This window comes from Taudactylus pleione, unplaced genomic scaffold (genome assembly GCF_031769625.1).
Source record: "Taudactylus pleione unplaced genomic scaffold, aTauple2 ptg000244l, whole genome shotgun sequence".
Lineage (NCBI taxonomy): Eukaryota > Metazoa > Chordata > Amphibia > Anura > Myobatrachidae > Taudactylus > Taudactylus pleione.
The window spans coordinates 7,371,230-7,388,204 of NW_028284646.1; the positions used below are offsets into that span (position 1 = coordinate 7,371,230).

At 39.1% G+C, this 16,975-nt stretch overlaps 1 protein-coding gene across 1 annotated transcript in view; it reads left to right on the forward strand.

Annotated features, from left to right (window-relative positions):
- CSMD1 (CUB and Sushi multiple domains 1) overlaps positions 1–16,975 on the forward strand; it is a 1,974,400-nt gene that overhangs the window by 1,621,841 nt on the left and 335,584 nt on the right. The window contains exon 32 of the mRNA XM_088479751.1: positions 1,372–1,485. Coding sequence (XP_088335877.1) covers positions 1,372–1,485 — 114 coding nt within the window. The remainder of the gene's footprint in view (positions 1–1,371; positions 1,486–16,975) is intronic.

A 16,975-nucleotide genomic window follows, 5' to 3' on the forward strand; every position in this document is an offset into this window, starting at 1 on the left:
TTGTTGTCTCACTGTACTATATATGGGAACCATTTCTTAAATTGTATATTTAACACATGGTTTTTAACCTTTCACAAAGTTTGAACAATTGTTCCTGTCCCTAAATCTGCAGGAGTAACCAGTCTAAATTATTGCCCAATTGCTCTTACATCATTAGTGATGAAGTGCTTTGAAAGAGCTGTTTTGGGCCACCTTAGGAGTGGAATACTGGTGGGTTTTGACTTTCACCAGTTTGTGTAAAGGTCAAATAGATTCACAGAGGATGCTGCTCTTATAGTTTTACATAAGGTTCTTTGTCATTTAGAGAACAGGGACTCATATGTAAGATTGTTGTTTGCTCCAGTTTCAACACCATTGTGCCAGCAGTATTAATTGCCAAGCTCTGAGAGATTGGATTTGATGTCCCCATATGTAACTGGTTGCTGGACTTTCTGACTAATCATCCACAGTCATTTAGGATGGGTTCTACTCTCTTGCCTGAGCTCATACTGAACACAGGAGTCCCTCAAGGATGTGTTTTAAGCCCTCTTTTATATTCATTATACACATCTGATTTTACTACAATTTCAGAGTTAAATTTTATTGTAATATTTGAAGACAACACAACGCTTGTGGATTTGATTAGTAAGTGTGAGGGGGACAGTTATAGGGACGAGATGAGGCAGCTTGCTAAGTAGGGGTAGAATAACAATTTGTTGTTAAATAGTAAGAAAACTATGGAAGTTGTTAAAGATTTTAGAAGATCTAGGAAAATCACCCCACAGCCATTGTTTTTGAAAGGTGAGATTTTAGAGATGGTTAGTGTAATTAAGTTTCTAGGCATTAACTTTACCGAGGATTTATTGTGGTCTTCTCACATTTCAACTGTGGTTGGTAAGGCTCAGCAATGCCTTTTCTTCATATGTACAGTAGGCTCAGAGCAGTGGGCCTATCAAACCCCTTGTGATTTTCTACCGCTGTGTATTTGAGAGTCTTTTGAATTATTCTATTATGATGTGGTATGGGAATTCCAAGTGTTCTGATCGCAGCTATTTACTATACCTGGGATGGAGAACAAGCAAAATAAAAATATTGTGGTCATCAAAGATAAACGCCATACAATATTTCAGTCCATGGTATTTTAACAGCTGAAAAGCTCTATCATTAGTATCCTAAAGTTGCAATGTCATTTTAGTAAAAATAAAAACTTTATGGTGAGACAATATGTAAAGGTCTATAATACTACATCTGCTGAAGCTTCTTAGCTTTATTGGCTTAAAATAGTAAACAAAACACTACTGTATCAAACTTTTTTCCACCACGTGAATGTTTTTATTCTTATGTGAAAGTAGCACTAAAAAAATACTAAAACGTGTTATTTTTCTGCACTAGTTGTGTTCGGCCAGTTTGCCTATTTCCAGACAGCATTAAATGACTTGGTTGAACTTTTTGATGGTGCTCATCAACAGTCAAGGCTGCTTAGTTCCCTCTCAGGGAGTCACACAGGTAAATGCAACTATTTCTATATTACATGGCGCTTATGCTTGTTCATGGTCTTTGTTCTATAAAGTATTTAATATATTATGTTGTTTATCTTTTATATGTTTTACATGTGAAACCTGCATATGTGTTTCAAATTTATTGCTAATGCTGCAATATTGCAATTGACTATTTGTATATGTTACAGTATTTGGCACTCAATAATTATATGGACATCATTTCCTCTTGAAAAAATAGCAAAACTGCAGTTGTTGTGCTTTATCCCATTACACATCTTATTTTTGGTATTTCCTGACACTACTCTCCCCTTTACTTCTCATTTACTTCTAATGGGTCAAACAATTGATATATGGCACTCAAAACAGGCTAAGGGGTAAATTAACTAAAATGAAAGTTTTTATAAGTGGAGATGTTGCCCAAAGCAACCAATCAGATTCTAGCTATTATCTTCTAGACAGTGCTTGTTAAATGTTAAGTAGAATCTGATTAGTTGCTATGGGCAACATCCCCACTTCTAAAAACTCTCACTTTAGTAAATATACCTCTTAATGTTCTTTTCTTGGTAAGTATTTTGGTTGGAGTCTGATGTGCCCACTGTGTTTTAACTACTGTTCACAGTTTCTGTGGACATGAAAACACAGTCTAAAACACAGTGGGCACATCACACTTCTATTCTGAATAACTAAGAAAAAAACATTTAGCCTTTTTTGAGTGACACATACAATGATTTGACCCCATGTTTTATACTAGGAGCAGTTTGTTGAGTGTTCAGGGCCTTCAGATTTCTTTTTAATAATATAAAACTAGTGTGTTAACATTTTTTATGTCATTATGAGGGTGCCACAGGACTTATACTAGGAGTGCTGTTAGGGAGTTTGTCATGTGTTCAGGGGGCACTGTTAAAAGTTTCAATAATATAAAACTGGTGTGTTAAAAAATATAATGTCCTTCTTAGGGTGCCACAGGACTTATACTTGGGGTGCTGTAAGGCCGTTTGTTGTGTGTTCAGGGCCTACAGGCACTGTTAGAAAAATGTAATAATATAAAACTTGTGTGTTAAAAAAATATAACGTCATTATGGTGCCACATTACTAGGGGGCTGTGAGGCAATGGATTGTGTGTTAAGGTACTGCTATCAAAAATTAAAATGATAAAAATGTGTGTACTGAAAATATATTTTCATTATATAATAATAATAATAATGGTGACACCATTATTAGGGGAGCTGTGAGTTATTGTGTTGTGTGTTTAGGCACCGTTATCAAAAACGAAAAAGATAAAACTTGTGTGCTAAAAATTATAACTTCATTAGGATGCCATCATTACTAGGGGCACTGTGAGGCACTGTGTTGTGTTTTCAGGCACTGTTATCAAAAATTAAAGTAATAAAGCTACTGTACTAATAAATATATTGTCATTAGGGTGCCACCCTTATACTAGGAGCGCTGTAAATCGGTATGGATCAGTTGATATAAGAGCTGGTGCAACAATCCAGTACTAGTGCTGTGGCTGCTGTCAGCAGTCATGGTAGTATGGTAGTACTTCAACATCTACTGAAGGTGGTCCAAATAAAGTTTAATAAAGGGGCATCCAAATCTAAACAATATTTTACAATGTTAAAGAAGACATGACCTCTAATAAGAAAGAGAAAATTACTGCCAAAAAACTTAAAATTGTGAACATTCCATACACCACTGGCTGTGGGAAGGAAAGACTAAGGTCATGGCCTTCCTTTTCAAGTGGTGGTCCTGCTACTAATGTTTCATGCACTAGAATGTCTATTGCAGGCCAAATATAGTCTACACGTGTCACCTTAAAACCTTAATACAGGCAAATCAGTTCACCAAAACAAAACTAAGGCTGAAGAACAAACTTCACAAATCCCTGCGGAGAGTCTAAATGTGTCTACGAGTGCTTTGTGTGAGTCTGACATTTACTGACACAGTGCTCTTAGAGAAGCATCCTACCACCATTTCATTTGAGCAGCACAAGAAAAGATGGTGACATAGAAATTGAAGTTGCTTCTATGGAAGTGCAACAGAGAGAGGGGAATGTTTGTGTATCTGGCGCTGATGAGGATGTTGATGATAAGGATGTTGTTTGTGTCAAAGTAAGTCAGCCACCAGTGGCAGCAATTCTTGCCCATTGTGACATTGCAAGTCTCAGCAATCTCATTACCGTTGGTTTAACCCTATAAAGCGAACCATGGGTCTAACACACTCAGCCATTTCTAACTTTTCAATATTAAACATTCCAGTGGCAACTTTACCTTACTCAGTTAAGATGTTGTTACCAGACATTCTGCAAATAAAATGCACCATCAGTTGCAACCAATATAGGTGTACCAAAATCCAAGAGATGTGGAATGTGTCCATCGATAAAAAAATGACAGACATCATAACAATGTAACGTGATACAAGTGGATGTGCATGGAACATCAGGCAATGATTTGTTCTGATTGTATTTGAATGATAAAATCTCTATTTTATTTTTTCAGTGGTAATTTCTTATTTAAAAGATATAGTAGCCATATATTGCACCATTGCTCATTAAATATTATTTTTCTGGATACTAAAGATTTTTCATCGTAAGGGTATCACAGACCCAGGTTAGCTGTTATGAAACTTGTTTATAAGCTTAGCTTTCTTGGGTTAATGAATTTCTCAAAGATCTTCCAATTTCTCGTAGATCTATCTCTACTTCAAAAGTATTTTCTATGGTGTGCTCTTCTTTTTTGACTCCAGCAGCTCTCCAGTAACACACCAACTTGTCTTCTGTGTATTTTTGATATGTCCTATTGGCGTAGAACAATAGGCACCAGTGGAATGTGAAATGGAGTTTAGGCCTGACAGCTTACCCTTTAACAAGTTTGGAGGTTTATTCAGAATAACAGTGGTTGTCAGTAGTAACACAGAGTAAGTGGTTATGTCACCAGAGACAGCGGTAGGGTAGCAGTGATATCTGCGCCACTGTGTTTAATTTGTTGAACCTAAGATTCACATTTCATATAAACAGAACTTCATGAAAGCTACATTTATACATTCACCCTGCATTAGGCTCACCTCTGGGACTCACAGATTTGGGCGCAGTGTGCCTGACAGGTGCCTGTTATAAAATAGTCATTAGCACTTAATTAACTCAATTCTAATGCCCTTAAAGAGATCAGTGACCTTCACTAGGATGTACAAAGAGAGAATATATGGAAATCTGATTCACAAAAGCACATTTATTAATCTTATAGCGAGTAAAACAAAAAATACAAAATTTTAAGAGGCGCAGTGTGTCTAAGAGGCCACTCTGGACAAACCTACATATTTCCGCAAAATACCCACAGCCTTTGGAATTTTCATTCATAAAATGAGCAAACTCAGCCCACAGGCTCTTCCTAGCTGAGTACTACCCAGTTCCCAAAGCCGCACCTCAGCCCACAGCCTGCTTCCTAGCCAAGTACTACCCGGCTCCCAAAGCTGCACCTCGGCTTTCTCAGCTGCACCTCAGCCCGCAGGCTGATTTCAGCCAAGTACCAACCGGCTCTCAAAGCTGCATCCCATCTGTCTAAGCCGCACCACGGCCTCAAGGCCACATCTAGTACCTTGTATCTATTTTGTTGTGCCAGTCTAGTTCTTGTCTATTTTTCTGTCAGTCTTGTCATAGTCTATTCTTGTCTTGTCCAGTCCAGTCTTGTCTGTAATCCTGCTACATCTCAGTCCAGGTCACTCCTGACCTGCAGCAATTAGTATTGTCATGCCACTCATTGCCTGACTACTCAGTTGCTCCTCAGTCCCTGACATACAGTACCTATGATTATATTGTTTTGTGTAGTGCTATCCTCCCACATCCACAATCCAGCTAGTCCCTGAAGTGGAATGACTGCCACCCATCATCTTGTCTACCCCTCAGTCAGCAGTCCTGCGGCCTCACCATTGTGTGAGATCATAACATATTGTCATCTATTTAACTGAATGCTCTTGTGGGTTATATATTAGCCATACATCAAGGTCTCTTAAAACACATATGGGAGAGCATCTACATAACATTAGAAAAGGATTTGAGACTCGCTCACAGTCAGATGGATGCAGACTGAGATGCCCATTTGCAGCAGCGCTAATCCACAGACACAGCAACGGTGCCTCATGCGACACACCATCAAAACTTGCACCAGCCCTATGGCAGGTGTGATATCTCTGTCTGGACATGGCATCCTGTGTCAGCATTACTTAATCTTTAGATGCAGTCGCTGTTAGCAACATGCCTGCATCTGGTTAGCCACCCCCTCTAAAACCTCACAAGAACACCCACTAAAATCCACAGCTCTTGACTCCAAAATTGCCATATGTCTACCTGTGGTAACCATGGGGATGCATGCTCAGTGTGACTCAGATTCATGTGCAACATTGGGCAACTGCATGCAGCAGTGACACTGCGTCCACCTCTGAATCATGCCCTTAGTTCTGTGCTCGCATTGATGGAACAGTTAAGGCCAATTTGCATCAATTTAAAGAAAGTGCATGGATGCTCAAACAAACATATTACCAAGATGAAATGGATTTTTAATCTCAAGACAATAATACCAGTTTGTCTAAAGAAGGACTTCAAGCTCAAATGGTTCCTATAGGGACCTTTTAGCATCCAGACAAACTTTCATACAGTATCACTGTCATCTGTCTATCGACCTTTAAATATTATGCTTCCCTTTGAGTCTCCATATTTTATATTTTCTTACATTTTATACTTTTATTATTATCATCTTATATTTTTTATGTGTATTAATAAATTGATGCTCTCCTTTAATTTATGTGGGACCACTTTTTAATAAAGATGGAGACTAGTCATTATAACCTAACTTCTGGCGTCCTAAAGAACCACTTCCAGTTTTCAGCCAAACAAGATGTTCACAGCTGCTTCACTTCCTGTTATGGGATGGATTTATTTTAAACAACAAACCTCATCCTTGTGGGTTGTATATATGTAGAGTGCAGACAATATGTATTTTTTCTGTACAGAAAGACTTCCACAGATATAAAGTTCTAAGTGACAGATGCAGAGTTACTGTAAATGTACACCTTTTTACAGAGTGCATCTTGTGTGTATTCAAAATGCACATGCTCTGGAATCAAATGTACACAAGCATGGGCAATGCAGGGCCAGGCACTTTTTAGTCACACCTCCACTTAAAACTTAAGGACATAACTGGACTGTATGGGGAGGGGGTGGGGGGTTTCTCACGTAGGTAAAATTCAGTGATAGTTTGTCAACTGAATTATGATGTACGCAGAGTTGGAATGAAATATACATACACCTGTTATTTGCACAAAAAAAAGCTGGTTCAAGTGCACCCTGATTATGATATATAGATGTGTCCTTGGAATCGTTATGTAATACTGACAGATGGGATCCAGATGGTAAGAATCCCGATGCCTGGATCCCGACAGGGTTAACATACCGACACTTGGTGGTCGGCATGCTAAACCTCCCATTCTCCCTACACTAACCCTCCGTCTTTGTCGCCTAACCCTAACCTCCCCCTAGTGCCTGATCCTAACCTCCCCCTCCCCGCACCCTAAACCTAACCCTCCCCTCATGGTGCCTAACCCTAACCCTCCACCTAGTGCCTAACCCATAAATCTAACCCTAACCCTCTTCCCCACCCCGCTACTTACCTTCGGCATCCCAGTGGTTGGGTTGCCAGCGCCAGGATTTTGAGCAGCATTGGTATTCTGGTGCCAGTGAGGTAAGCGTCCGCATCCAGACCGCCAGGATGCCAAATGCATACCATGTCCTTATACACCTAGCCTAAATATGCTATGCAGCATGAGTGAACCACGCCGTGCGGTTTAGCATAGTGACTTTTTCTTTAATTTTGCAAATGCAATGAAACACCACTCAATCTGTGCCAGGGACACTGGGCTGCGACTTTAATCACACAGTCACAGATGAGGCACAATGGAACTTGATGTAAAAAAAAGTCACTGTCTCTGCATCATTGCACTTTATATAGAGATTGAGACACATTCGCACACAGATGTACAAGTGTTGAATATCAAATGAATTAATGAAGTCTTGCATCACAACAAAAAAGCCTACTTGAGTGAAAAAAACACTTAGTGCAAGCTGAGTGGCACAGAAGCTGGCACACCAAGAAAGGCTGTTTTGCGCAACTGTGACAATAGTGTATGAGGACAGAACTGTGATCAAACCAAGTGGGCAGACAGGGGGCCGATGCACTGCAAAGATGCATACAACTCTATGCACAGGCCAATATATGTTTTTACAGGCTGATTATGAGGTGGACGCAGACTGAGATGCCCACTTGCAGCGGTGCTAATCCACAGAGACACCAATGGTGCCCCATGTGACAACCATCAAAACTTGCACCAGCCCTATGGCAGGTGTGATATCTCTGTCTGAACATGGCATCCTGTATCAGCGTTACTTCATCTTTAGATGCAGTCGCTGTTAGCAAAATGCCTGCATCTGGTTAGCCACCCCCTCTAAAACCTCACAAGAATGTCCACTGAAATCCACAGCTCTTGACTCCAAAATCGCCATACATCTACCTGTGGTAACCACGGGGATGCATGCTCAGTGTGACTCAGATTCATGTGCAACATCGGGCAACTGCATGCAGCAGTGACACTGCGTCCACCTCTGAATCATGCCCTTAGTTCTGTGCTCGCATTGATGGGACAGTTAAGGCCTATTTCCATCAACTCTGAATCAGGTCCATAGTCCATATAATTCTCTATTGCACATGCGCCAATTGTAAACATGCAGCTTGCTGCTATTGTAATTATGCAGCACCTTCCTTGTACTTCCCTGTACCAGGTGCCCACAAGTTACTTGTACTGAAAGGAGCTTCTCTGTCTATACCAAGCCACTGATGAGTCAAATTAAAGCCAATAATGCAAATTTCGGTAACTATGCAATAGCTGCATGTCATGTTTAGATGCAGTGGAGTAAAGTCATGCTACAGGTATAGTTGGCTGCACTATAGAAGCCGAAGGTGTAGGAAATATGCAGCAACTCCTTGTACAGTAGCTTCAATCAGACACTTGGGATGTGCCTGTATGAAAGTTATTTATATAGATATGGGATGTGCCTGTATGAAACTTATTTATATAGATATGGGATGTGCCTGTATGAAAGTTATTTATATAGATATTTACCTTTCCCTCTATGTACTTCTCATTTGCAGCCATTCTCAATTATCAATGTTATGCTAATTCTTTACAAACAAAAGTGAGAAAGAAGAATGATTAAGTAAATGTTACAATAGTGCAATACTAGCAAAGAAAATTGCCATCTAGCTTATGGTCAGAAATAGTTTTTAGGTATTACTTTAGAAATAAATGTCATGAATCGTTCCTAGACCTAAACCGGGATGTAGTCAGCATCCCGACAGTCAGAATCCCCACAATCACAGTACAGGCAGCAGAATCCCATTGTATCAGAATGCCAACAACTTCTAAAGATAGGTATAAGGGTTAGGGTTTGACTACGAAAGGGGGGTTAAGCTGTGGGAGGGGAGGGTTACACTGCAGAGGGCAGTTAGGCTGAGAGAGGGGGGTTAGGGTAGGCTGCAGGAGGAGAGGGTTAGAATTGGGCTGGGGAAGGGTTAGAGTTAGGCTGTGGGATGGGAGGGTTAGGGTTAAGCTGCAGGAAGGAAGGGTTAGGGTTGGGCTGGGGTGAAGGGTTAGAGTTAGGCTGTGGGAGGGGATGGTTAGGGTTAAGCTGCAGGAGGGGAGGGTTGGGGTTAGGCTGCCCGAATGGAAGGTTAGAGTTAGGCTGCAGAAGGAAGGGTTGGAGTTAGGCTGTGGGATAGGGTTAGTGTTAGGATTAGAGTAAGGGCTAAGGTTAAAATGAAAATACTTACAACATTTCACCAGCATTTTCACTGTTAGGATCTCGCTGCATGCCATACCTAAACAATAAGATATTAACTCATCTCTCTTTGTATGATTTTGCTATATACTGGTATTTCTCAAAGTCTCCAACCAATCTGTGTAATTGCATAGAGAATACTTGAAAATATAAAACACCTGCATTGGGTGATCTACTAACTAGTTAAAATAAAGGAAAATATTATATTCTTTACTAATTCATCCTGTAAATGTTGAACTAGTTCTTCAGATACCCAGACAAAATATAAAAGAGGGATCTACTTTAATCTCCAAGGAGGATCTGGAGGCTTGTGATGAGAGAGCTTTACTGTTTGAAGTTGCATAGAATTTTAATACTCTTCCTTGAGCTTTCCCAAAAAAATTACATCAGTCAAAACATCTACAATAAATCACACAACCTACTGTTCAGATCTCCCTGTCTTTAAGTAATTGAAAGGAAATGACTACTTCACAAAATAGAGCATCTGAACCAGTAATGTCTAATTGAAGAATCAGAGAGTTATTACATACAGCCTTCTAGCTTTCATAAACCAATTTGATTTTAAAATGATTTTTAAACATTCATTTAAGGAAAATGTTTACATATTCGGTTACTGACTTTCCAATCTCAATACTGTAATTGTTAAAGGTGTGAAACTCATCCTTTGCATTTCCTTGTGCCCTGCAACAGTGGTAATCATATGCAGTATTAATGGAAAGATGAAAAAAGCATGACTCAGGGTGCATTTCCAAATAATCTAAACCTTACTGTTTGCCAGCAAATTTGTATTGTCTTAGCAAATTTACCAGGAAATCAATGAAGTGTGAGGTTAAGTAATGTCTTCATTTTATAATTGATGTTTAAGACAGACAGGCAATGACATAAAGATCCAGGAAGACACTGAGAAAATGATGGAATAGTATTTTATCTTAGAAAGCTTTAAATACAGTGTCATTGCTATAGGTGAAGATCAATGGCAATTGTATTGCATTAAGATATGTTTGGAACAAATAAAAAAAAACTCATCTATGTGCACTAAAATAAGAATGTAACCTTTTAAGAGAAAGCCTAGTGCTAATTTCCATACATAAGTATTGCATTCAGTTATGGCTAAATATACTTTGCAATAATAATAATAATAATAATAATAATAATAATAATAATAATAATAATAATAATTATTATTATTATTATTATTATTATTATTATTATTATTATTATTTCTAATTGAGTGAATGTGTCAACTATTTCATTTTGAGACATTTGTTAGACTGATGCAAAGTTGCAAACAGACTAAAGTAATCTCTTTGCATGTTTAAATCCTTTTTCATTATGGGTTTTCTAATTCCCTCCTTTGGCTATTTGGCATTTGTTGTGTATGTTGATGCAGTATGGCTGAGACTTCTTCTTATGTCTAGCTTACACTGTGTATATCCCAGCAAAATTACTTCTTACATTGTTAGCTTAGGAAGAGATAACATAAATAAATTGATCAGAGAACATTGCAGAAATTCTATTTTATAATAAATAAAATGTAAAAAGAATTCTGGAAAGAAACAGGTAAATAAGGCAACAAAGGCTTTTTAAATGGTACATCTATGGATCTCATATATATCCAATGCTTTAAAATGTCCTTATAGCGTGATTTTAAATAAAGCTTTACTATTGGTGTTATAAAAAAAACTAAACTGATTTTTTGGGAAAATGCAGAAGTATAGTATAAATTTCTAGCTAATCTTTATGGTATGCTAGCTGAATACCAGGGCCCGCCCTAGATCTACTATCACCATGTGCAAGAATTTGTTGTGGAATGCCCCCAGTAACAAAAAACACACATTGGCCCACACAGAGGGAATGCTGCCCATGCATTGGAAATGTTACATAGAGAGAGAGAGAGTGAGAGAAAACAGCTGTTACAGCTTGAGAAAGGGTCAGTTATGTCTGAAACATTCCTGACTTGCACAGTAAATATACCTTTAGTATAACTGTTCCAGAGTATATTTTGCTCTCTCTACATTACATTGGCCTTTGCACCAGGACAAAATTTGTTTCTGATCCATTTTGAGTTAATGCCCATTAATATATATCATCAAGAACACCATATGAATAATCTAAAATAAACAAAACAGGGGGTGCAGATAGTGTAGTATTTTTTTAAACAATTTTTATTGATTTTTCAGATTATAACACAAATAATACATTACATAGGAATGCGCATAATTGTATCAGAATAGTAATACTAAATCGAATATAGTGAATTAAGAATGCGCAATAAACACATAAACCGAGAAGAATTAATACACAGATCTGCTAGATAGACGCATTAAAGGCTAACAGAGTTGATGTTACGTGAGTTTAAATTGAGTCAGACAGAGGACCTGATTCAGACCCAGTCGCAAGAGCTGTTCGCTAACAACCGGGTCGATGGTAGGCCAGTGCGCATGTGCACAACGGAGCCGGCTCCATATTGCGCATGTGCGAGACCCGGATAGCGACGGGCACTCCGTCGCTCCGGGTCTCATACCAAAGGGGGCGTGCTGTCGATGTTGAGTGACAGCACGCCCCCTTTGGTGGGCAGGCCGGGGGCATGGCTGCCCAGATGGAGGCGTTCCCATGGGAACGCCTACCATCTGGGGCCGGCCCCACTGACATCACAAGTGATGTCAGTGGGGGAGCTTTCGGCTCTTTTTGAGCCAAAAGCTCTCTGGGGCTTGCGGCAATGAGACCATACCACAAAGGTCTCATCGCAAGCCCGATGGTCGCGATGGTCTTGACCATCGCGGCCATCATCATGGCCGCTCGCTATAGCTGTGGGTGGTCACCCACAGCTATGCAAGTTGCCAGGAGGCGGTTCAGAAGAAAAAAATGCCCGGCCCTGATTCAGAGCGAGTGCTCTGTCAGAGCGTCTGGCTCTGAATCAGGCCCAGATTTCGATAGCCTGATTCAGTTCGAATTATATATCAGAATGAAAAAAATATGAATAAGGGGAAAATACAAGGTAAGAATATAGAAGGAGGTGATGGGAAGGGAGGATTACATAACATAAAGAGAGAGTTGAATAGTAGAATAAATTCAGGTGTTTGTGTATAACCTAATAGACCTAATTCAGGAAAACCAATTAGTCTAAACATGTAGTTAGGACCTAAATCACGAGGATGAAGCACTACACCTCAGTAAATACCATTCAGTGTTTTTTCATAATTTAATAATATGAGCCTGAGATGAGTCATTTAGATTATTGATATAGAGTTCCCATCTTTTATAGAACCTTTCTACTCCCTTATTTAGATCTGGTATTGTCAAGTGCCTGTCAAAGTACAGTAATTGTAGTATTTTTTGTTTGACCTCGTTGATGGTAGGATATTGTGATCCAATGAATAAGGATGATTTTCTTTGCCACTATTACTAGTGAAGTGAGGAGAGGAAGTTTAGCACTTTTGCCTGATCCCAGAATTTAAAATTAACACAAAGACAAGCAAGTAAGTTAGGTTGCAGGTGGAGAGAAAATATTAAGTTAATAAAATGTATTACTTTGTGCCAGAACTTTCTAATTTTACCACCAACCACACGCAATGTATAAATGTAGCATTAGCTGCATGACACTTTGACAATTCGCCCTGTTCTGGTGATACCATGTATTTATGTTGGGCTGGGGAGATGTAAGCTCTGTGAATTGTTCATATGTGAACTTCTTGTAGATATGCTGACTGTAGACATCAGAGAGTAGAGCCATAGTGAGTAAACAAATCTGACAAAGAAGCCAGAGAGGAAATATCTGATTTCCAAGTGTTTAAAAGAGAGGACCATTGTGATGTGGAGAGATTATCAATTAAATGAGGATATAACAGATTTACTTTATACAGAACTGTATTAATAATTTTCAACAGTGAATAAAGGGGATTGAGTTCTGCGGCTTCAATCTATAGCAAGGGAAGAGAAAAGATGTAATGCCTAGCTTGTAAATACATATAGAAAGGTTGTCTTGGTAAATGGAACATCTGTTGTAAGACTGTGAAATATGATATATGCCCACCTGGGTCAAACACTTTGGCTATAGATGATAATCCTTTTTCCTTCCAACGAAGGTAATTACTGTTCAAAAGAGAAGGAGGAAAGGCCGGATTGCCACAAAGGGTGAAATAAGGTGAATGAAGGTGACTTCATTTCAACTACTATTGACAGAGATCCATGTGAAATAGGTATCATCAAAAATAATATTATTTGGTATGTAATAGAGAGCTAGAGGAGTAAAGGGAAAACAGCACTAAATCTAGAGATTTGTCTGTATAATGGCTATTTTCCAGCAGACAGTCACTGATATACCTGAAAAACATCGAAAGTTGATATGAATTTAAATCCGAAAGGCCCAAACTCCCTTTGAAACTTGTTGTTCTGATTTTTGTCAGGGAAACACAAGGTATTTTGCCCTGCCATACAAAATGTGAAAACAACACATATGCTGTTTAACATCATTTTTGGAAATATTAATAGGTAACATTTCAATGCAATAAAAAATATTTTGAAAAATTATACTTTTTATAAATATCCTAATATGGAAAGAGGAAGCGATTTCCAATTGTCTAATAAGTTGGATATTTTATAAATAAGGGGTGCAAAGTTAGCATCATAAATTTGGAATAATTCCAGTGTAATGCATATCCCTAAGTATATAAGACCAGAGTAATGCTTATTAAGAAATTGTGAAATTGGTGAAGATCTAAAATAGTCAGCTGACCCATTAATGGGGAGAATCTCAGATTTGTCTACGTTAACCCTATACCTGAGAATGAACCAGAAATGTAAATAATATCCATCACAGCTGGAAGTGAATTACTAGGGTTAGAGAGAAACAATAACATGTCATCTGCAAACAGAACAATTTTTATGGGACAATTGCCAACCGAGATTCCCCCCACCAATGGGGAGCTACGAAGTGCTATGGCTAAAGGTTCTATTGCAACTGCAAAAAGGAGAGGGGAAAAAAGGCATACTCGTCTCATAACTCTTTTTATCTCAAAAGATGAGGATAAGAAGCCATTAGATGACACTTGTGAGAGAGGGCTAGTATATAAAGTTTTTAGAATATCAATAAAGACAGTGGGAAACTCAAATTTAGTCAGGTTTGAGAAAAGGTATTTCCAGATAACAAGGTCAAATGCCTTTCTGCATCAAAAGACACTATCATATAAGGGGTAGAGCTATATTAGCATGCAGATGTTGTATAGCAGCCATGACTCTCCAAATGTTGACCACCGAATGTCTCCCCAGAATAAATCCAGTTTGATCGGTGTGTATAATCTGTGGTAAAATAAGTTTTAATCGATCTGCATACATTTTTGTTAATATCTTATAATCTAAGTTTAGTAATGAGATAGGTCTGTAAGAGCCTGGAAGAGAAAGAACTTTTCCCAGTTTAGGGAGGATTTTTATAATGGCTGAATTAAAATATAGAGGTACAGTTTTAGATGAAATAATGTGGTTATAAAAGGAGACTAGAGATTCTTGCATTCTGGGTAGTAATATTTTGTAAAAATCACTATTTAGCCCATCTGGGCCAGGGCATAGGGAGTTCATCCCACTTAACATGAAAGGCATCTGATTCAACATCTGTATTTAGGGTATGTGATAAATGGGAATTAAGGGGAGTGAAAGGAGTAGTATATGAAGATGTAGGACTTGGAGGGTCAGAATCAGTTGAATATAAATTTGCATATACATTTTTCATTACATCAGTGATGTGCCTGCTGAAAGTGGCTAGGGAGCCACTACTAGTTCATAGCAGATGCACCACCATTGGTGTTCTAGTTCCATGCAATAGGAAGGATAATAATTTTCCAGTTTTATTTCCAAATTTATGGACTTTGTAGTTGACCGAAAAGAGATATCTATCCCCTTTAATGCGAAGAACCTCATCAAAATGTATTTTTGCTGTATGATAAGCCAATTTGGATGAGGATTTTGGGTAAGATTTAATTTATGAAAAGCATCTGTAAGCTTAGTCTATACTTCAGAGTAAGAGGAAGTGTATTTTTTATCATCTGCTGAAACATATGAAACAATAGTTCCACGATGGACTGATTTCGCTGCTTGCCAGAATAAAGAGGGATCATATTCTGCATGGGAAAGCATGTTTGTAATCCATCCAGGGAGAGACTCTAATTTGTTACAAAATGGAATTGATTGGGATAAATGTGAGGGGAATCTCCAATGATGGTTAGGGCCTATGTCAATAATTGTCTGAAACACAAGCCATACCAGGGCATGATCGTTCAATATTTGTATCTGACACTCTCAGAAAAAAAGGATTGTGATAACAAAATGTAATCTATCCTCAAAAGAGTGTGGTGTGCTGCTGAGAGCTCCACACTTCTACGAGCTGCAATCTGGAGGCAAGCATGGGTACTCCTAGCATAGGGAGATTAAGTGTTGAAGCCTGTCGTTGAGAGCGATCCAGGGATAGATTTGACATAAGATTCAAATCGCCACACAATAACAATGATTCTGAAGGAAACACCAGTAACTTAATTAGTAAATGACAAAAAAATAATTTCTTATATACATTAGGTTGTTTATGGTGAATTACCAAGGATGGACATTTTTTCCAACTTTCCTTTGAATGTTCCTGCAGCAGGTTGCTATGCCCTTATCGTCTGCTCAGAAACTCAAACCAATTTAAAACAAACAGTCATGTTTCAGAGATTGTTTGCTGACAAACATCATCTAGTGATTGGTGTAGTTGTAGATGAAACCAAATTCAAGAAGACATTTACTAAGAGCACTTTATTGTTATATAAATAACAATGACTGTTATATAAATGACTGCTACTGGGTACACTATATGGGGCACTGCATAGGGTGTACCACTACTGGGGGCACTGAATAGGGGGTACCACTACTAGGGGCGCTATATAAATAATCGGTACTAATAATAATAATTATATTTGTGCATTTTGCAATCTGCCTAACATCAGACTAGAGATGAGCGGTTTTGGCTCGGATCTTCCCTCCAAGTTTGGATCTCCAAATGAGGTAAAACATAATTTTTCATGGACAAAGATAGCAGAACGAGGCAAAACATAATCTATCTTGGACAGCAGACACAGTTTTCATATGCCAATTGCAGAATTTATCACCCTGAAGTTTGGAGGGTAAAAACCAGGGGTGTAGAGAGGGCGTTTCCAGTGGAGCGCAAGCTCCAGGTGCCGAAGGTGTCCAGAGGAGCCGCCTGCTGTGTACCCGGCAGTTGTCTAAGCTGACAGCCTGCCGGGCAGAGGCGGACTGGGCCGGGGTGCAGGGTGCCATGTATCCCCCGGGGCACAGCGCCATGCGGGCCGCGGGCAGTCGGTATCTCTGTGACACAGCTGCACCACGCGTGTAGGGCTGAACAGAGGAGTTCGGTCAGCACTACACAGTGACTGACAAACACACAGCCACTGGCGCTGGCAGCAGTGTGTTTGTTTTAATTAGCAGCCAATGAGAGTCTGTCAGACTCTCATTGACTGCTGCTGCACCCATTGCCGGAGCCACTCCATCTTCTGGCTCCTGCAGTGGGTAATGGGAGAGACATCATGATGTCTCTCCCATAATGGAGAGCAGGCCAGCCCGGGAGGACAGA